General features: G+C 44.5%; 1 protein-coding gene across 5 annotated transcripts in view; it reads right to left on the reverse strand.

The window, feature by feature from the left end:
• The window catches only part of Pde7b (phosphodiesterase 7B), a 318,757-nt gene that overhangs the window by 150,166 nt on the left and 151,468 nt on the right, over nucleotides 1-17,123 (reverse strand). For 2 of the 5 annotated variants that reach the window (XR_005488707.2, XM_039082826.2), the window contains exon 1: nucleotides 4,002-12,131. Coding sequence is in view for 2 of the 3 variants with exons in the window: in XM_039082826.2 (XP_038938754.1) it covers nucleotides 4,002-4,239 (238 nt within the window). In the remaining variant the exon portion in view is untranslated. 5 annotated transcript variants of the gene reach the window in all.

Genomic DNA, 17,123 nt, shown 5'->3' on the forward strand with positions numbered 1-17,123 from the left:
TGACAAGCGAGAGATAGAAAAGGAAATGTGCTGTGTTCTTTATTTCAAGCGAGCCCTGCGCTTTCACATTTTTTTCTGCAACCAACACCTATTAAAATGAGAACAGATTTAATAAATAACTAAGGTATAATACACAATTTAGGTCGGAGACTCCGGAAGGGAAAGAAAGTAGACATAGAGTTTGCAGTCCTTTGGTTGAATCTCAAACTATTTATTCAAGCAAGGACAGGCTCTGCTAGAGGCATCTGAACTTCCACTCACTGTCGACAAGCATCAAACTGTAGCAATGTTTGTACCCCTAGCATCTGGGAAACCAGTGATCCTTTGCCCACTCCCACCCACCACTCACCCCTACCCTCATCTTTGGTGCTGTCTAAGCTCTGCTGTAAGCTTTGTGGACCAATCAGGACTGTTCCCCATAGCTCCCCAGTGCTTGAGGCCTCAACCTAAAGCTAAAGGTCCCCTTCTATACTGTTATACTGGCTTGATTGAGGTTTTTTTTGTTTTTGTTTTGAAAATTTTAATGGCATTTGAACGTTTTGGAAGTTGACACGCTTGTACTGTTTCAGATGCAGAGGACTCTTAAAGCCAACAGTCAGATAACCACCTATGTTAATTAGCTTCCCTCTAATAGTCTGTGGGCTTGTCTTTTTTTTTTTTTTTTTTTTTTTTTGGTTCTTTTTTTTGGAGCTGGGGACCGAACCCAGGGCCTTGTGCTTCCTAGGCAAGCGCTCTACCACTGAGCTAAATCCCCAACCTCGGGCTTGTCTTTACAGGTAAATATTATTTTTGTTAAATACACACACTCTGACAAAGACGCAACACACATCAGTAAAGAACTTTTAGCCTAAATTAAATATAAAAATGAGGTTTTTGACTGAGGTTTTCTTTTTGAATGAGTTTTGCCCCAACAGCAGGTAACTACGGAAATCACATCCCACTTATAAGTGTGACTCTAAACTCCCAGCGTGTGTTCTGATCGTGCAAAAGTCTTGTGACTCAGACTCTTGGGATCCTGCTCAGGGGGGGTGGTGGGACAAATGTTGAGTCTTTCTGAACCGTTCACCTCATTTCTGAAGCCCAGGGTGTAGCCAACGAGATGATCTTTCGTTTCAAGAAAGGAAAAAAGAGCCTGAGAGGGTTTCGTGATTAAACGAAGACGAAACAAACTGCAGAGGTATTTCTCACTTCGGTTATTCGATTGCTAGTAGTTCTCTGGGAACACCTTTCGAGAGTGAGCGGCATCTTGCACATTGCCCAGTTTAGGGTCACTCCCTACACGGCCATGCCTTCCCATATGTCATGAAAGTTCCCTCCAGCCCTCTCCTTACAGCAGCTACCCAGGGCATGCTGACCTGTCACTTCTCTAGACATTCCTTGCCCTCTTCTGCTTTCCGTGGCTTGCGATTCACTGTGGCTCATTTTGAGTTTCTCATGAACGGTTATTTTTCTCTCAGCTTTCCTTTGGCTCTTCCTTTTATTACCTAAGGAAATACCTCAAATGTTTCACCATAAAGGACAGAGTTCTAGGACTGTCTAAGGAAGCGTGAGCACAAATACGCCTTTTCCAAGGGAGAAGGGGCCCTGTGGCTTCTGACGGTTGCCTATAGCATTCTCATCTCTAGAGTCCTGATGCTTACAGAGTTTCTGCAATTTCGTGGATTTTAAACACTTTAACCTAATCATCTGTTATCACAGGCAGTCAAAATAGACACAGAATTTATAATTTTGACCGTCCCCGTTTTCAGTAATAGCACGGGAAAATGTTGCGTGCAACGCACCAGTTGCTTTCTGGGAAGATGGGGGTGGTGGGCAGGGCTGCTTGACTTTGACTTTGTAGTTTGAATAGAACATTCTCGGTTGGGTGGGCCTAAGAAAGGCATTCTAAGAACAGGGCAAGACTTGGAGGTCGGCACCACTTGATGCATAGTTTCTTAATAAGATTGTCAAGTTTCCATTGACTGAGGATTGTGAGGTAAGTGATGGGGTGGGGGGTGGGGTTCATGTAGTTTGCATTTATTTTGGTGCTTTCTACCATATCTCCCCCACCCCACCCCATACACAACCGAAAACAACCCAGGCTATTACTGCCCAGGTTTAATGGCGGGAGCGATGTCTTTGGAGAGCACCTGTGGCTTGTAGAGAAGACACAGGCAGTGGCCAGAGACAGGGTGAGGGCAAGAAGGCAGGCATGAGGGGGCTGGGGATTTAGTTCAGTAGTAGAGCGCTTACCTAGGAAGCGCAAGGCCCTGGGTTCGGTCCCCAGCTCCGGAAAAAAAAAGAACCAAAAAAAAAAAAAAAAAAAAAAAAAGAAGGCAGGCATGAGAAGACAACTTAGAAGGCAAAGATACTCATGTCTAGGTTCATCATCTTGGCCCCGGATCACATCAGAAATCATGAGACTTTTCTTTACTGGAGAAATGGGATGGGGATAGGGGGGCAGACGAGGCAGACAGACATCCTGGAGGAGGCCAGGTGAAGCAGATGTGGTGGGCGCTGCTTTCTCTCCAGTTGTGAGTTAAGGGATGGCAAGGGGGAGGTGTGAGAGGCTCAGGGTGGGTAGCGCTTCCAGGGTCAGACATCTGTCCACAGGACATCTAAAGGGTGGTGTGATGTACACCTTTCCCTACAGACACGGTGGCAAGCGATGCGTGTGGAAGTTTTATGGAAGGGAATCATTTGAAATCTGAACTTTAATCCTCTCAGTCAGTGACACAAAGCAAGGGTTAGCACGGTTGTGGGACCCCGCTTGCATGGCCTGCCTAGGTGGCTTCAGTCTCCCGTGCCCTGCTTCATGACATATGAACGACTTTCCCATTACCTCAGTTCTTCTGACCAAGACTCATTTCCATTGGCTTCCAGCTTGCAGATGCCACACAGACCTCAGGCTGACTGCCTCACTTCTCCTTCCTAACTGCTCAAAATCACTGTTTATTAAAGAACATTAGTTTCTTTTCTTCTTTACAGACTCCCCCGCCCCCAGCATCATTTTTCAATAATAATTTTTATCAACTATTTGGCAACGTCACGTGAAACAAACAACAAACCTCTCTGTAATAAGTTACTTAAAACAAAACGGGGGGGAGGGAAGGGGGAGGGTTACTCTCAGCCCATTTCCAAGAGCAGAGGGGAGATAATTTTTGGTCTGTCTGTCCCATTGTTGACTGTGGATAGCACGTCAGGATTCCACTGCATGGAGATGTCCAGGAGTTAGAAGGCATAAACACACTCCTATGCTTTCTTCTCCAAGAACCCACTGCTTTCCAAACACTCACCAACAGATTCTCCAGAGGAAGGGAGCACCCGGTCACCAGTTGTGGCAGCTTGGCCTCCCTTCCCAATTAGACATACAGGAAAGGACCAACTGACTGTCCCATCCCAAACAGCACATTCTTAGGACACGAAAAAGCCGTTCTGACTCATCATCTCCACACTCATGGATGACCTGAGCTTTTCTAATCTCTGTAAGGTATTATTTACCACTTGCTAAGGAGGAAACTGAGGCAGAGTCCTTGATTCATTTGCAAGGATTGAAAAAGCTTGCAGACCACACTTAGTTCTGGAAACACGATTAGCACACTACCTAAGTCGCATGCTTAAAAACCTGGAGGGTGCAAATCGCAACTCAAGGAAATTACTCTGTTGGAGACTCTTCCAACTACGAACAGGAAATGCTAGCTGCAGGATGGACATTAATGAGGATCGGATTGCACTCTCTGCCCTGGGGGTCTGAATCTCAGAAGGTTTGACACAGTTAAGTCCGCAGGACAAGCCTGTAGCAAGCCGACCGATCCCCTATTCTAGGTTTGTTGATTTCCATTCTAATACTCCTTCTGCATCCATCACGATTAACTTAAAGATGCTTTTACAACAGAGCAAACATTTCTAAGTCAGCCCTTGAACCCTGTCCACACACCTTGCCTCCCTTCCTTGACCCAAGCGCTGGACCCAGAGCGTTGAGACCTGTGGGGATTACCTTCTGCACCCCACAGTCAGTTTACCTGGGAAGCCGTGGAAAGCATCTTCATTTTCCAGAATGCCTCTCGGTTTGGTTGCCTGTAGCTCACTTTTGGACTTCCAAACCAGCTTTACCATCCTGATCATCTCTGGCAAGTCCCAGGGTAGCGGCCCCTGCTGGCACCCCGGCCTGCTGCCGAGGGAAGAGGGCAGCACAGCTTCTGGGGCCGTCCACCGTCTGCCTAGTTCTGCAGAGTGGAAGTAGCGCTCTAGCACAGGCATTCTGCCCTGTTCCCCAGAAGAGGAGGTAGGGCTGCCGCCGTCGCTGCTGCTGCTGCTGCTGCTGCTGCTGCTGCTGCTGCTGCTGCTGCTGCTGCTGCTGCTGCCACCAGAGGGGAATTTCTTCCCGGGCAGCTGCAGGCAAACCCGCGTGAAATCCTCTCCAGCCTTGGAAAGACAAGCCTCCTCCAGCCTGGCACAGCCTCTCTGGCTTTCCCAGCCCCTGCACAAAACACTGGCGACGAGACGAGACGCTGCAACGCCTAAGGTTCCTCACTGCTGAGAAACCGTCTCTGGACTCCTTCCTTCCTTAGAGATACAGTGCATTTTCCTCTTCTCTCTCAGGCACTGAATTCACAGCACTTAATTAATCCCAGGCTACAGCTGGGACGACAGCGGGAGTGGGAAAGCCATCGAGGAGGCTTGAGCCTTCGCCTTCCCTCCTCTTCCTCTTGTTTTGTTTGCTGCGAGCTTTCTTTCTTTCTTTCTTTCTTTCTTTCTTTCTTTCTTTCTTTCTTTCTTTCTTTCTTTCTTTCTTTCTTTCTTTCTTTCTTTCTTTCTTTCTTTTCTGCTTGTCAAGTTTGTCAAGTGGCTTAGCCTTGAAAGACTTCAGGCAAAGACTTGGGGCTCCGCTTTGCGTGACTGTCTGAGGGGGGTCCTTCACAGGCTAGTTATCTATCTGGAAATGTCAGGTGAGGGGTCAACAGGACGCCTAGAAGCTTCCCAGACTCTGGTCCTTCAAATCCCAAGGAGTTTTCAGCAAAACCGGGAAGTCGAGCTCTGGAGTTCGTCTCCAGCTGCGTCTCTCTGGAGGGCCCGGTTGGGGGCCTGCCTTGTCGGCCCACAGGACTGCACAGAATGGGGGTGGCTTGATCCTAAGGACCACAGTTCAAACACTCTCCTTCCTCCTTCCAGATCCCACCCACTTTACTGTCAAAGTTCTCTGCAAACTAACCGGGTTTTGGTCCATTAGTCAAATCCCTTTGTAACCTCAGCTGCCCTTCAAGTTGGAAGGAAATAACATTGAATCACATTCCAAAGCTGACTGGAAAGAAGTGGATTCGGGAAGTGTCAAAGTCCTTATGCATATGCACAGGGTGTCTGTTTAGCTTGGACACGTGGCTCGGGATGGTTAAAAACCCATTTTCAAAGGGTAGCCATCATTTTAAAGGGTGTTGGTAGGGGGGGCATAAATGGCCTGAAAAAGAAAGCGTGGATGATTCTTTTCAAAGAGACCACACTGTGGGCTTAATATCTGGGCCACTGACTACTGTGTCCCCACCCCGGAGTGGAGAATTGAGGACAACTGTGAGCCAGGCCTCTTGTTTCCTGAGGTTCAGAGATGAAGGCGCTGACCCTGGAAGTCAGAGCCAACACAGCAACAGAAATGCCCCCTGTCGCTTATGTGAAAGGCCCTGGACATAAACGAAAGTGGGGTGGTATTATGCGTGGCGTTTTTGCCAGCAAATTGGGTTTGTAGGAACAATTTGAACTTGCAGTTCACTTAGAAAGGCCGGGTTTTTCTTGAAAGACGTTGTAACAACCCTGCCTTCCTCCGAGCTCAGTGTCTCTGTGCTGCAAAGGCCTTTGTTTTGCTTGGCTCTTTAGTTTTGCTGATGTACAAGCTCCTGCTCTCCATTCCTACGGCTGGTTGATCACACGGTCCTTTGATGTTTCTTTAGGGGAGCATGGAGGAGATTTGGGGGCAAGGAGAAAGACCATTGCAGGCTGTTTTATCCTCACAGGGACACCCTCCTCGCTTTATTCTGTTTTTGAAGTTGAAAGCAGTAGAGCTCACCTCAACTATTTGTTGTTGGTGTTCTTCTAAAGCTACGGTTAATAAGTCTGGTTTTCCATAATGAATTAAGTAATTTTTTCCCTCTCTTTTCTTATGGATGAAAAAGTATACTGTGAACTTGCTTTTCTAGTAGATGAAAAAAAGGTCAATACCTCTATCCATCCATCTATCTATCTATCATCTATCTATGAATGACTATTTTGAGAATTTTATTATTAAAATATTGCAGCTTTTTTTCATAACAACTACATATTCATACAACCCAATAGGCAAAAGTCGGTGATGCACTATATCTGAAAGATGTCTTTCTTTAACTCCCTCTGTTGAGATAAAAGGATTTATAAAGCAATTGGATGTGTCTGCAGTTTGACAGCCCTTCCAAAGCACATCTCGATGGCTGTCGCACCCCACACCATACTTCCTGAATAATGTCTTAAACTCACTCCTCAGTCGCAAACTTCCCTGACTTAGGAACTGAAGGGTTTCCTAAGTGTTTGACTATTTTTATTTTTGCTTGGTTATTTTGCAAGAGTACTTAGCATCAGGATATCCTGACCCTTGAAACAAAGGGGTTAAGAACAAAGAAAACAAATATATGATATGATATATCTCAGATGCTAATGGATTAAGAACACAGACCTTCCTTGTAGGTTTCTACAAGATGATTTTTTTAAAAGACAGGAATATACATTTCTACTGTATCTCCTATACTGTTCCAAACATTTCCTTGTAAAAACATCCCAGAGACGTTACAGAACGTTGGGTTCTTGAATATGAATGAATGAGATGAGCTAAGGCCAAACAAACATCACTTCTAATTTTCATCCCTAAAGGGGACCTACTTCATTTGAAGGTCTATGTGTTGAGAATGTTTTCTTAATTAAAAAAAAAATTCCCCCAGTATGGGATTATGTTCATCCCAGAGCAGAAGTGCAAGAATACCACAAGAAAGGTCATTCTCAGGGTATTTTTGGCTCACACAGAGACAGGAAGTACAGGAAATCTTGCGAGAAAGCTTGGCTCAGGAGACTTTTGGCTCAAGAGCAGCCCAGGAGACCAGGTCCGGACTGATGAGGTGTTTGCTCTTACAGACTAAAAGCTCGAAGCCACAGCGTTCCTCTGAAAGGTGGCTTTGTCACATTTTGTAACCAATCTCAGGCCGAGATGTCCCTTAGGAGAACGTGCCTATGACTTGTGATTTCCTTCACTCCGTGACCGTCATTCACTTTGAGATATAATGGGAGCCGGAAGTCTGGGCCACCTGGCTTGGGAAGACACATGAGGTGTCCTGTACTCGCGAGACCCGTGAAGCGAAGCCTCATATGTTGGGGAATTCTTACAAACGTTGCTATCAGGAATTAATGTGCTATGGTCAGAAGGTTTCAACATGCACTAGCTCTGAGATAGTCTTCTATTCCAGTAAAAGAGAAACAGGATTCTGTGTGTGTGTGTGTGTGTGTGTGTGTGTGAGTGTGTGTGTGTGTGTGTGTGAAGTGCGATGTGAACTCTGAAAATTCAGCCAGACTCTTCCAGCACCGGGAGACTGGCTCGGTGGGTAAAGTCCTTCTGGGTAAAGACAAGGATGCATGGCTCTCCACTGCCCATGGAAAAGCTGCCTATGGAAGCCTGCATGTGTAACCTCAGCTGGAGCAGAGGCGGGCAGACCTCGGGCCAACCAATCTAGTCAGTAAGGTGAGCTACAGGCTTAGTGAGAAAGCCCCTCTCAAAACCAAAACCAAAATCAAACCAAAACACAAGGTAGAAAAGGAATAGAGGAAGACATCTGATATGGACTTCTGACCTGCACATGCATAGGTATTTACACATCTACACACATGCATGCATACACATACACACATGCACACACCTCCACACATGTATGCACACATATACACATATGACCTACACATCTACACACATGAACGCACACATATATACACATGTACTCACACATCTACACACATATATACATATGCATGCACACATACACACATATACACACATGCATGCACACATATACACACGTGTGCACACATATACATATACAGGCAAAGAAAAAAACATAGAAGGAAGGAGGAAGGAGGAAGCAAAAAAGAGCTTATTCCAAAGGGAATTGAATTTGATTTTTAAAACTGCTGTATGGTTGCAGCTTACGTTAAGGAAAGAAATCGATAACCCCAGTAGTAAATATACTTATTTGATCCTTGAATTAAATCGAAGAACTAGCAGTTCATGTTCTAAGGGTTGTGAGAATATTGTGTAGACTCTGTGCTCTATTGTATATTACATTACATATAATTTTAAAAATAGAAATCAACCATTTGAACATATCTAATATTCTAAAGAATATCTTTTTACTATGCAAACTTAGAAACACATTGGTAGCCATTTTCTTTTCTTTTCTATGGATTCCATTAGCAGATCTTTCACCTTAGTGAAGATCTCACTGAGGTGATTCTGAAAGAAGTTTAAGCTCTTATTGTTCTCCATCATTCGTTATCTTCTATGTCATCATTCACACGGTTTTCTTCATCAATTCAACTCAAATATACTCCCTCTGACCCCTGCCCCCACCCCTTTGGCCTCTCTGTTTTCACAACTGCAATTCAAATGCAATCTCGAATGAACAAGGATGGAAACACAGGTCTTTTAGCTTTGTTTAATGCAGCCCAAGTAGAAGAAGCTCAAACAATTTACAGTGTCCTTCAAGAGAAATAGAAATGTAATAACTCTGGCCTTAGCTAATCTCAAGGAACAATGCCAGTAAGTAAGGAAAGGAGTCCGCTAGAGACCGACCATACAAGGCAGCGTGGATGTCCATTGTCACATGGACAGAGAGGAGAGCGGTTGGGTGAGAGGAGGATCGGGAAGTAGGAGGGGTTCAGCTGACAGATTTGGAGTTTGATTTCATAACAGGCACCTACGCTCTTCTCATGTATCCAGTCTGCAGTCATACATCAGAAAGGGAGAGCTACACTGCCCCCTGGATCACTGGGTCCTGTCTCAGGAACTGGGAACAGCCGGACTCTGCTGCTAAGATCCTGATAGAAGGGGATAGCAGGGTTCTAGCACTTGACAGCCCCCTCACGACTTGTAGGTATCTTAGGAAATGCTAAGTTTACTGTCTAGGACACATGTTCAACAGCAAATGAGCCTACACTAGAGTAAGGGCGGAAGCTAAAGCAGCAAGAAGACTTGTACTTCCTCCCTGTCTCTTCCCCACTGCTGCTGCCACAATGGCCTTCTCTTCCAACCAGGACCAGCTCTCAGGCCTGAGACCCAGGCCCTCCATGACTGTAGCCTTTTCAGGATATTTGATTCTGAAAACCCGTAAGTGGTGGGAGAAGACACTTGTCATAATTTTATATTTGAGTCTCTACTAAAAACAGACAAACAAACAAACGAACGAACAAAAAAACCAAGACCAAACCAGGAAGTACAACAAGGAGATCGCTGTAAAGTGCCTCTGGGGTCACTTATCTAAGGGTTACAAAAGCTGGCTTTCAGACTGTGCTCACCATTAAGTCTGACCCTTGACTTAACGTCTTATCTGCAAGTGGGTGAGAGAACAGTAAACACCTTAACCATCACAGAGTGATCTTTTAAGAATTTAAAACAGCTTAAAGACAGAAATGTGCTGTAAAATTTAATGTTATTATTTTAAAAGCTTAAGACGTTATCCTTGGCTGGGTGTGGGGTTCACATCTGTCATCTTGGCATTTGGGAAGCTGAGGCAAGGGAATCACACTTTTGAGGCCAGTGTTGAGACAACGACAAAATAACAAAGAAACAATGTCGCCAATTTAGGTTCAAATTTTGACTATATTTTTAAAATGATCTATCTAGAAAGCTAAAAAGCCTAACCTGTTTATCCTTAAAATTGGTCCCTTGGCAAGTTCATCCTTTTTCACGAGAGTACAGAAGTCCAAAAAAACAAAGACAGAGCAATGAACAGATATTATTGGGGTGTGGCCCATAGGGGAAAAAGTAAGGGATCGAAATGTAGAAGCCTGCATCAAGTGGAAAATGGCCGTTGTGCTCATTGGATAGGCAAGGACAGTGTGTGTAGACGGAAGTGGGTCAGTAGGCTAAACATCCTTCCTACGTGTAACACCCTTGAACCATGCATAGATGTTCAGCCTGTGTGATCATTGTGTGTTATCTACTGCTGTCTCTTCTGTCTAGATCCTCTTCACGGGGAACTGCTGTGTGTCTGCAGTGACTAACAGGTGCATTCGATGTTCGTGAGTTGTGCAGCTTTGGGATCTATGCCCTTAACTGAGCATGTGTCTCCAGGCTGCCCACTGTCCCATCTCCCCAGACAAACTTATAAGAAGCCCAGGTTGTATTTGTCTGGGGTCTTTCTTCCTCAAGCAGTTTTAGAATCTCAATGACTCCTAATGGCTTTACGTTTAATCTGTCGCAAAGCCAAGATAATGTTTTTTAAATCTGAAATAGGTTTCTACCCTTTTGTTTTTGTATAAGTAAGATACATGGCTCCTGAATGCTGTGAAGAATTAGGTTGGGTTTAGAAGATCTTGAGGAGAGTGGAGGGGAATATTATCCTCAAAGTACTTCTGGAAAACGACAAGGCAAAGGGCTTTCCTTTTTAAATGATAAAACAAACAAAGCCACTAGGAAGGTGTGGAAAAATTTATGGTACAAATAACACAACAAAAGAAATAGAAAAATAACAGAGACAGATTTCTAACAGGACCCATCTCTGCCTTTGATGTTCCTTTGTGCGTATTGAGTTCAAAGTCAGCTTGGAAGAAGGAAATTTCAACCAGTTCATGCTTGGGGAGTACAGTCCTCCTGCTTCCCAAGACTCCTTGTTTTCTCTTCTTGCCTTTATCTACTAACTCCTAGTTACGATCTACAGTGATTTCTATATCCAAAGAGGGTGTCTGATGACATTCTGGAGCAATGTTTCTCAAATGTTAATATATGTATGGATAGCCAAAGAATCCTTCAACATGAACTTGTGTTCAAGTCCGTGTATGAGTGTGCACCCCTGTGTGTATGCAAGTGTGTGTGTGTGTGTGTGTGTGTGTGTGCATGTGTGTGTGTGCATGTGTGTGCATGTGTGGAGGCTAGATGAGGACTTCCAATGTTTCGATTCACCACTGTTTACTTCTTTGAGATAGAGGTTCTTACTCAATCTATATCAAGGCTGGCTGGCTAGCAAGCCCGGGTATCTTATCTCTACCTCCCTTCATACCGAAATTGCGTGACTGGACATGACCACACACAGCTGTATATGTGAGGGCTGGAGACAATGTCCGGGTCCTCATGCGTTTGTGGCAAGTGCCCTTACCCATCGTCTCCCTCCAGTCCTAACACGCAGGTTCTCATCTGGAAGGTCCAAGTAAGGCTATGAAACTCTACACCTTCAAAGTTTTTCTTGACTATGACAAGGGTGTTGGTCTGTTACCGTATTCTGAGTAAAAGGCTAGAGGATTACCATGTGTCTGTCTGTCTGATTAGGACTCGACCGTTGAGCAGTCACTGGAAACCATGAACACAAGAACCAGAGCCATATCCAGAGACGTTCAAGGCCTCAAACCACAGCTTGGCTTCTCCTCTCACCAAGACCAGTCCTTTCATGTGAGTTATTAAAGATTTACACCAAGTGGTCTTTGGATAAAGCCTTATAATCTTGCCTATTGTAATATCCCGAGCATGGATGGATGGTGACCATATGATTCCACAGAGAAATGGAGAAAGAAAGGAGAGCAGGCATTCATGGTGTTAGAGCCAGTGGCCAATGGCGCTGCTGACTCAGAAAAAAAATGTTCCGACTGCTGGTTCTCATTCCGCCTTGGGAAAACACCACACAAGGCACAAAAGATAAGTAAAATAAACTCGAGACTACAGGCTGCACTTTTTAACAGGTATGGGCTGGGATTCCTGCAGCCCCAGCTGTGGTATTTATGGGCACGCAGTGCCAGGAGCCAGAGGCACGTGAAATCAGCTGAGAGACAAGCATAATCAGGAACAGGAGGCTAGAATACCACCACATTTATATGATTAAAAATTTGTATAGTTAACTCAACAAGAACGCTCAGGATAAATGAAAGCATCTGTCAGGAGTCGCAAACATGGCTTTGCTGTGTTGTTTTCCATTGTCTTCCTCCGACCCCCTTCTCCCCCCCCCCCCCCCGCCCCAAGCCTGAGAGCTTCGTTCTGGTAACAAACACCTATATTTGCTGTCACCCAAGAAGAGAGACTACAATCAAGGAAGAGAAGGCTGAGAGATATTAGATTCCCAGTAAATGCTTGACGTGTTTGGTATTTTACATGGTTCTGGATGTCGTTGTGGGTTGAAAACAGAAGGCGAAAACAGAGGGGATGATGTCAGTCAGTCCCAAGCAGTCCAGTGTGTGTGATAAAGAGAAGTGATCTTATCAGGCCTTTCATTTGTCTAGTGTGTAGTATTGCTACAAAAATCATAGCAACACACTTACTGAGAGAGTCCCACACTCTAAGGCAAAGAATGTCTAAGTCATTCTTGCTAACTTCCTACCCTGCCTTCCCTTTCAAATTCTAGTGATATTTTATTCCTCGATATAAAATGACTGGGATCTTTTGGTCTCTAATATATGGTGCTAACTGGTCCTGGTGTATTTTATTACTTTGGTTTCTAGGCTTAAGTGCTCTTTGTCCTGTGCTATCCTTCCAGTATCCTTTTATGTCCTCTAAAGCTTCATATCCCTGACCTCTGAACTTGCCGTGAGCATGGCCTTTGATGTGCATATGTTCATAGACCTGTTGTTCTTACATTTTCATGTCTCAACTAGAGTGCCAGGGCTCAACCTCAGGACCCTAAGTCTAAGCTTCCATTCGATTTCATTGACTTCTTATTTATTTTAAGGTAGGATGTTGCTATGTTGTCCTGGTAACCTCCGTGCCCCAGGCTGTGAAAGAGTGGGGGGTTTCAGATGTTGTAGTGACCTACGACAGTACGCCTGCCTATCGATGCCTTTGCAGTGCTCAGTATCTGCTCCACTCTCCCCACTTTCAAACTCCAAGGAGGCGACTGAATGTACTTCTACTGCGCTGTGGTGTTCGAGCCTTGCAACAGCCACTAAAAACTGTCTGTGGAGTCTTGTTTATCTTTATGAGTGGATGCATTGTGGATCGGAAACACCTTATAATCATGCCACTTTCAAATTGTGACATAAACATGATGGCAACTATTCTCATTATTTTGATGCGAAGAGAATCATTCCTTATGAAACTGTCTGAATTCTTTTGTGGGACATTGAATGATTTCAAAAATAGCATCCTATTCATTCGGTCTTACAGACTCACTCAAACTTACATCAAATACAGAAAATTTCTATGGGAACCGTAATGTTGTCCAAACATGCCAGAGGCATTCTGATATTGGTTGTGAAGAATAGAAAGATGAACTCTTAGCATATCTCCATCCTAACTTCCAGACCTGTTGATGTGTTAGTTGTATGGTAGAGGGAGGTCAAGGTAGAAGCATGCATTGTAACAGAGTCCTAGACCATCCTGAACTCTGGACATGCCCAGGATAGTGACAGAGCTTTCCATGTGAACAATAGTGGTGGGAAGAATTAGAGAGATGGACTGTGAGAAATGTTCCCCAGTCAGTGTGGGCTCCCGAGTGGAAAGTGCCTATGGCCAAGGTTGCAGACTGCCTCTAAAAGATGGAAAAGACCAGAAAATGGATTCACCATTGGAGTCCCCAGAATGGCACTCGGACTTGTAGAGAACTTGGGTTTTAGATCTCAGATCACTAGAGCCATGAGAAAATAAATCTGAAGTATTTTAAGCCTATAAGTTGTGATTTGTTACAATGGCAAGAGGAGATTAATATGTTATTACAGTCACCGTGTTCATTGTTAGGAAAGACTTGGCCATGTGTCCAATGCGGAGAAAACTAGTATTTTCCTAATGGAATCTCAGAATTAACTCCTGTCTATTTAAACCAAGAGGGACATCTGATTAATTTCGTTTAACGGTAAACATAACTTCATTTGCCTTTGGGGCCCTGTCCTGAATTCCGCATTAGTCCAGAGGAACTGTTTATTGGCTTACACTGTGCAATGTGAGATCCTTACCTCAGTCAGTTTCTCAGCTCATGTGATGATTGCACTGCCTCATGCTTCAGTGTTCAGCCCACTCTTCCTGACTTTCTCTTTAAGGAGATGGTCTCATGTAGTCTAGGGTGGGCTGACATAGTCCAGGATGAGTTTGAACTTCCGTTTTCCCTGCCATTGTGTTGTGAGTGTGAGGACTAAAGGTGTTTGCCATCAGGTCTGGATTTCATGGTCCGGGGATTGAACAAAGGGCCTTTTTGCATAATAGACACACATTCTACAGTGAACTTACATCCCGGCCCTCATCACTAAACCTATTTTTTTTTAAATGAATTTAGCAGAGAGAAGGAACTATAGTACCACATACAAATGTGTCCTAATTAGTTTTATTGATGATGATTATAACCAACTTTTTCATTATAATTTTATCCTAAGCTTTACAACTAAAAAAAAAGATTATGTCTGCAGGAAGGCAGATTTAGACAATTTTGTGTTTGTTAATTTTTTTAATTGGTAGAGGTTTTAAAGCTGAACTCCAGTGACTTTTTAAAACTTTGAAATCATTCGGATTCCATTTGTTAAGCGAGTTGATACTGTTGATACTGTTCCTTAAGCGAGTTGATACAGTTCCTTAAGCGAGTTGATACTGTTTCCTAGCAAGCTAGTGGCTAAGGAGGAGCTCTCACTCAAACAGCAAAGGAGTCACAGAATGCCGCAGTTTTAAGGGACTTTAGAAATACAGAATTATCTCCATGTGATCATGCAACGGGCAGTGTGGGGTTGCTACACCAAAATACCACAGGTTGGATGGCTTAAAGAACAGAAATTGATTTCTCACATTCTAGCAGCTTCAAAGTTCAGCATCAGTTGCCAGAAGGGCCTGGCTCTGGCAAGGACACGCTCTGGCTTGCAGAAGGATGCCTTTCTTATGTGTCCTTAGGTGACAGAGAAAAAGAGACAGCAAGCATTATGACTCTTTGAAGAAACTATCTCAAAATGGAGGGGAGCTCAGGTAGTCAGCGTCTTGCTGTGTACTTCTTTATCTCGGAATCTTCCTGTCTTAATGTCCCACTGACACATTAGCACTTGTTTTTGTTTCTTGGGACAGGGTCTCATTTGACCTCGACTTGCTTGGGACTTAACGGTTTAGCCAAGAACTATGGTCTTGTATCTCATCCTTTCACTTCCACCCTCCAGGCACCAGAATTACAGACATGGGGCACCTTATCTGGTTTACATCAGCACCTTCCTTTTAAAGTTACGTGTGCATGTGCGTGTGCACTTGTGCGAGCGTGTGTGTGTGTGTGTGTGTGTGTGTGTGTGTGCGCGCGCGCACGCATGTGCATAGAAATGGAGCTCAGAGAACAACTTGCTGGAGTTGGTTCTCTCCTTCATTTTCATGGGACTTGGCCATCCAACTGAGGTTGACAGGCTCAGTGACAAGTGCCTTTGGTCACTGAGTCATCTCCAGCACTTTCTTGTTGAAGGTAACGGCAAGTTGACCTTATTCTTATGACAGTGTACGTGATACTGATTGCCATGGTTGTGTCCTGGAACTATGAGACTGCTGACAGATCTTCAGGGCAGTTTTTTTTTTCTTTTTTCTTTTTTTTTAATGGCGGGTAAATTTGGTCTGAAGACAGAGAACGGTGATATGGAATTGATGAACTGAGCTTATGAATCTTTTCTTGGAGCCAGTGACCAAAGCTGCAAACCATTTCCCAGTGCCAGCTGTGTCTGTTTGCTAACCAGCTTGACCAGAAATGGAGGGAAAAGAGCCACAAGTGTTTCCAAGCGTTAAGGAAATGCCTTGGGTCATTCTTTGCGTGGAGCACAGTCCATGGCCAATCAGACCTGGCTGGCAGCTGATGTGGGTTCTGCAGAAGTGTGTGTGTGCAGAAAAGCAGCTGGGAACAGTGGGTCAGGTATCTGCTAGTCCCTGGGCAGCTGGTTACTTATTTCTACACATGAACTTGTCAAATAGAAACCTATAAAGTCCTCATCACTCTTGTCTGGCACCTTCTTTCCAAAGGTGTTGCAGAATATTCAAGTACGTTTTATCGTTACCTTCTTACATTTGGGGAGAGCAGGTATGCTGATCCCTGAGACCAGCCAAAGAGCACACCCTCCCCCCAGTGGTCTAGATTACAGTGTTCTCTGAATTAGTGCTGTTGAGTTTGTGGGAGAAGTACGGAGAGAGTTCTGTGTGGGACAGCCACAGCATTTTTGAGAAACCTCAGAAGGGATACTTGGTGTTGCAAAATCAAGTACTCCCTTTGACCTCAGCCATAGTTTGGTTTTCTTTATATTATTGAAGGGTTAGAACTTTTCCCCCCATTAACATGGTCGGTAAAGTCACGTTTTCCCTGAAGAGTTCAAACGTGCGAAATAAGATCTTGCTTACAGAATCAGCTCCAGGCTTCCTTTGGAATTTAGCCTGCTGCTGCGTCTCTCTTATTTCTAACCTGTTGGTCAAATACCCCACTTCTGTGTACTTTCTTAAGTCGGCCCTTCCAGGGGGCTTTTTCTAGGCGTCTTCTGAAGACCGTTTTCAGCAGCAAAACCAAGTGTAATGCAGTAATACTAGGGCAGTGGAGAAGCTTGGTTCATAGGGTCATTAAGAATATTAAATGAAGGCATGGAAAGTGCATGGATAGTATAAAGCCAAGCAGTCAAAAATTTCCATCTTATCTCTTCCAGATCACCACTCTCTCCTCCATAAGCACCAAAGCTCCAGCCCCGGGCACCAGCAGCTGTGAGACTCTCACTGTGTAAAGGGAGAAAGGCGCGGGGGGGGGGGGTGCAAAGGGAAACAAGGGAAGGATGTGGATTGGCTGCAGTATGGAGTAAAAAGAAGATGAAGATAAAAGAGGAAAGCAACAAAGAGGCTCGAGACTGGGAACGTAGTTCCTTGGTTGTCTAACATTCACAAGGTCCTGGGTTTGATGCCCAGCACACTCATACCCCTAGAATGTGGCAAGTAGAGATGGAAGGATTAGGAAATTAACGTCATTCTT

The sequence above is a fragment of the Rattus norvegicus genome, chromosome 1, assembly GCF_036323735.1.
Source record: "Rattus norvegicus strain BN/NHsdMcwi chromosome 1, GRCr8, whole genome shotgun sequence".
Taxonomy (NCBI): Eukaryota; Metazoa; Chordata; class Mammalia; order Rodentia; family Muridae; genus Rattus; species Rattus norvegicus.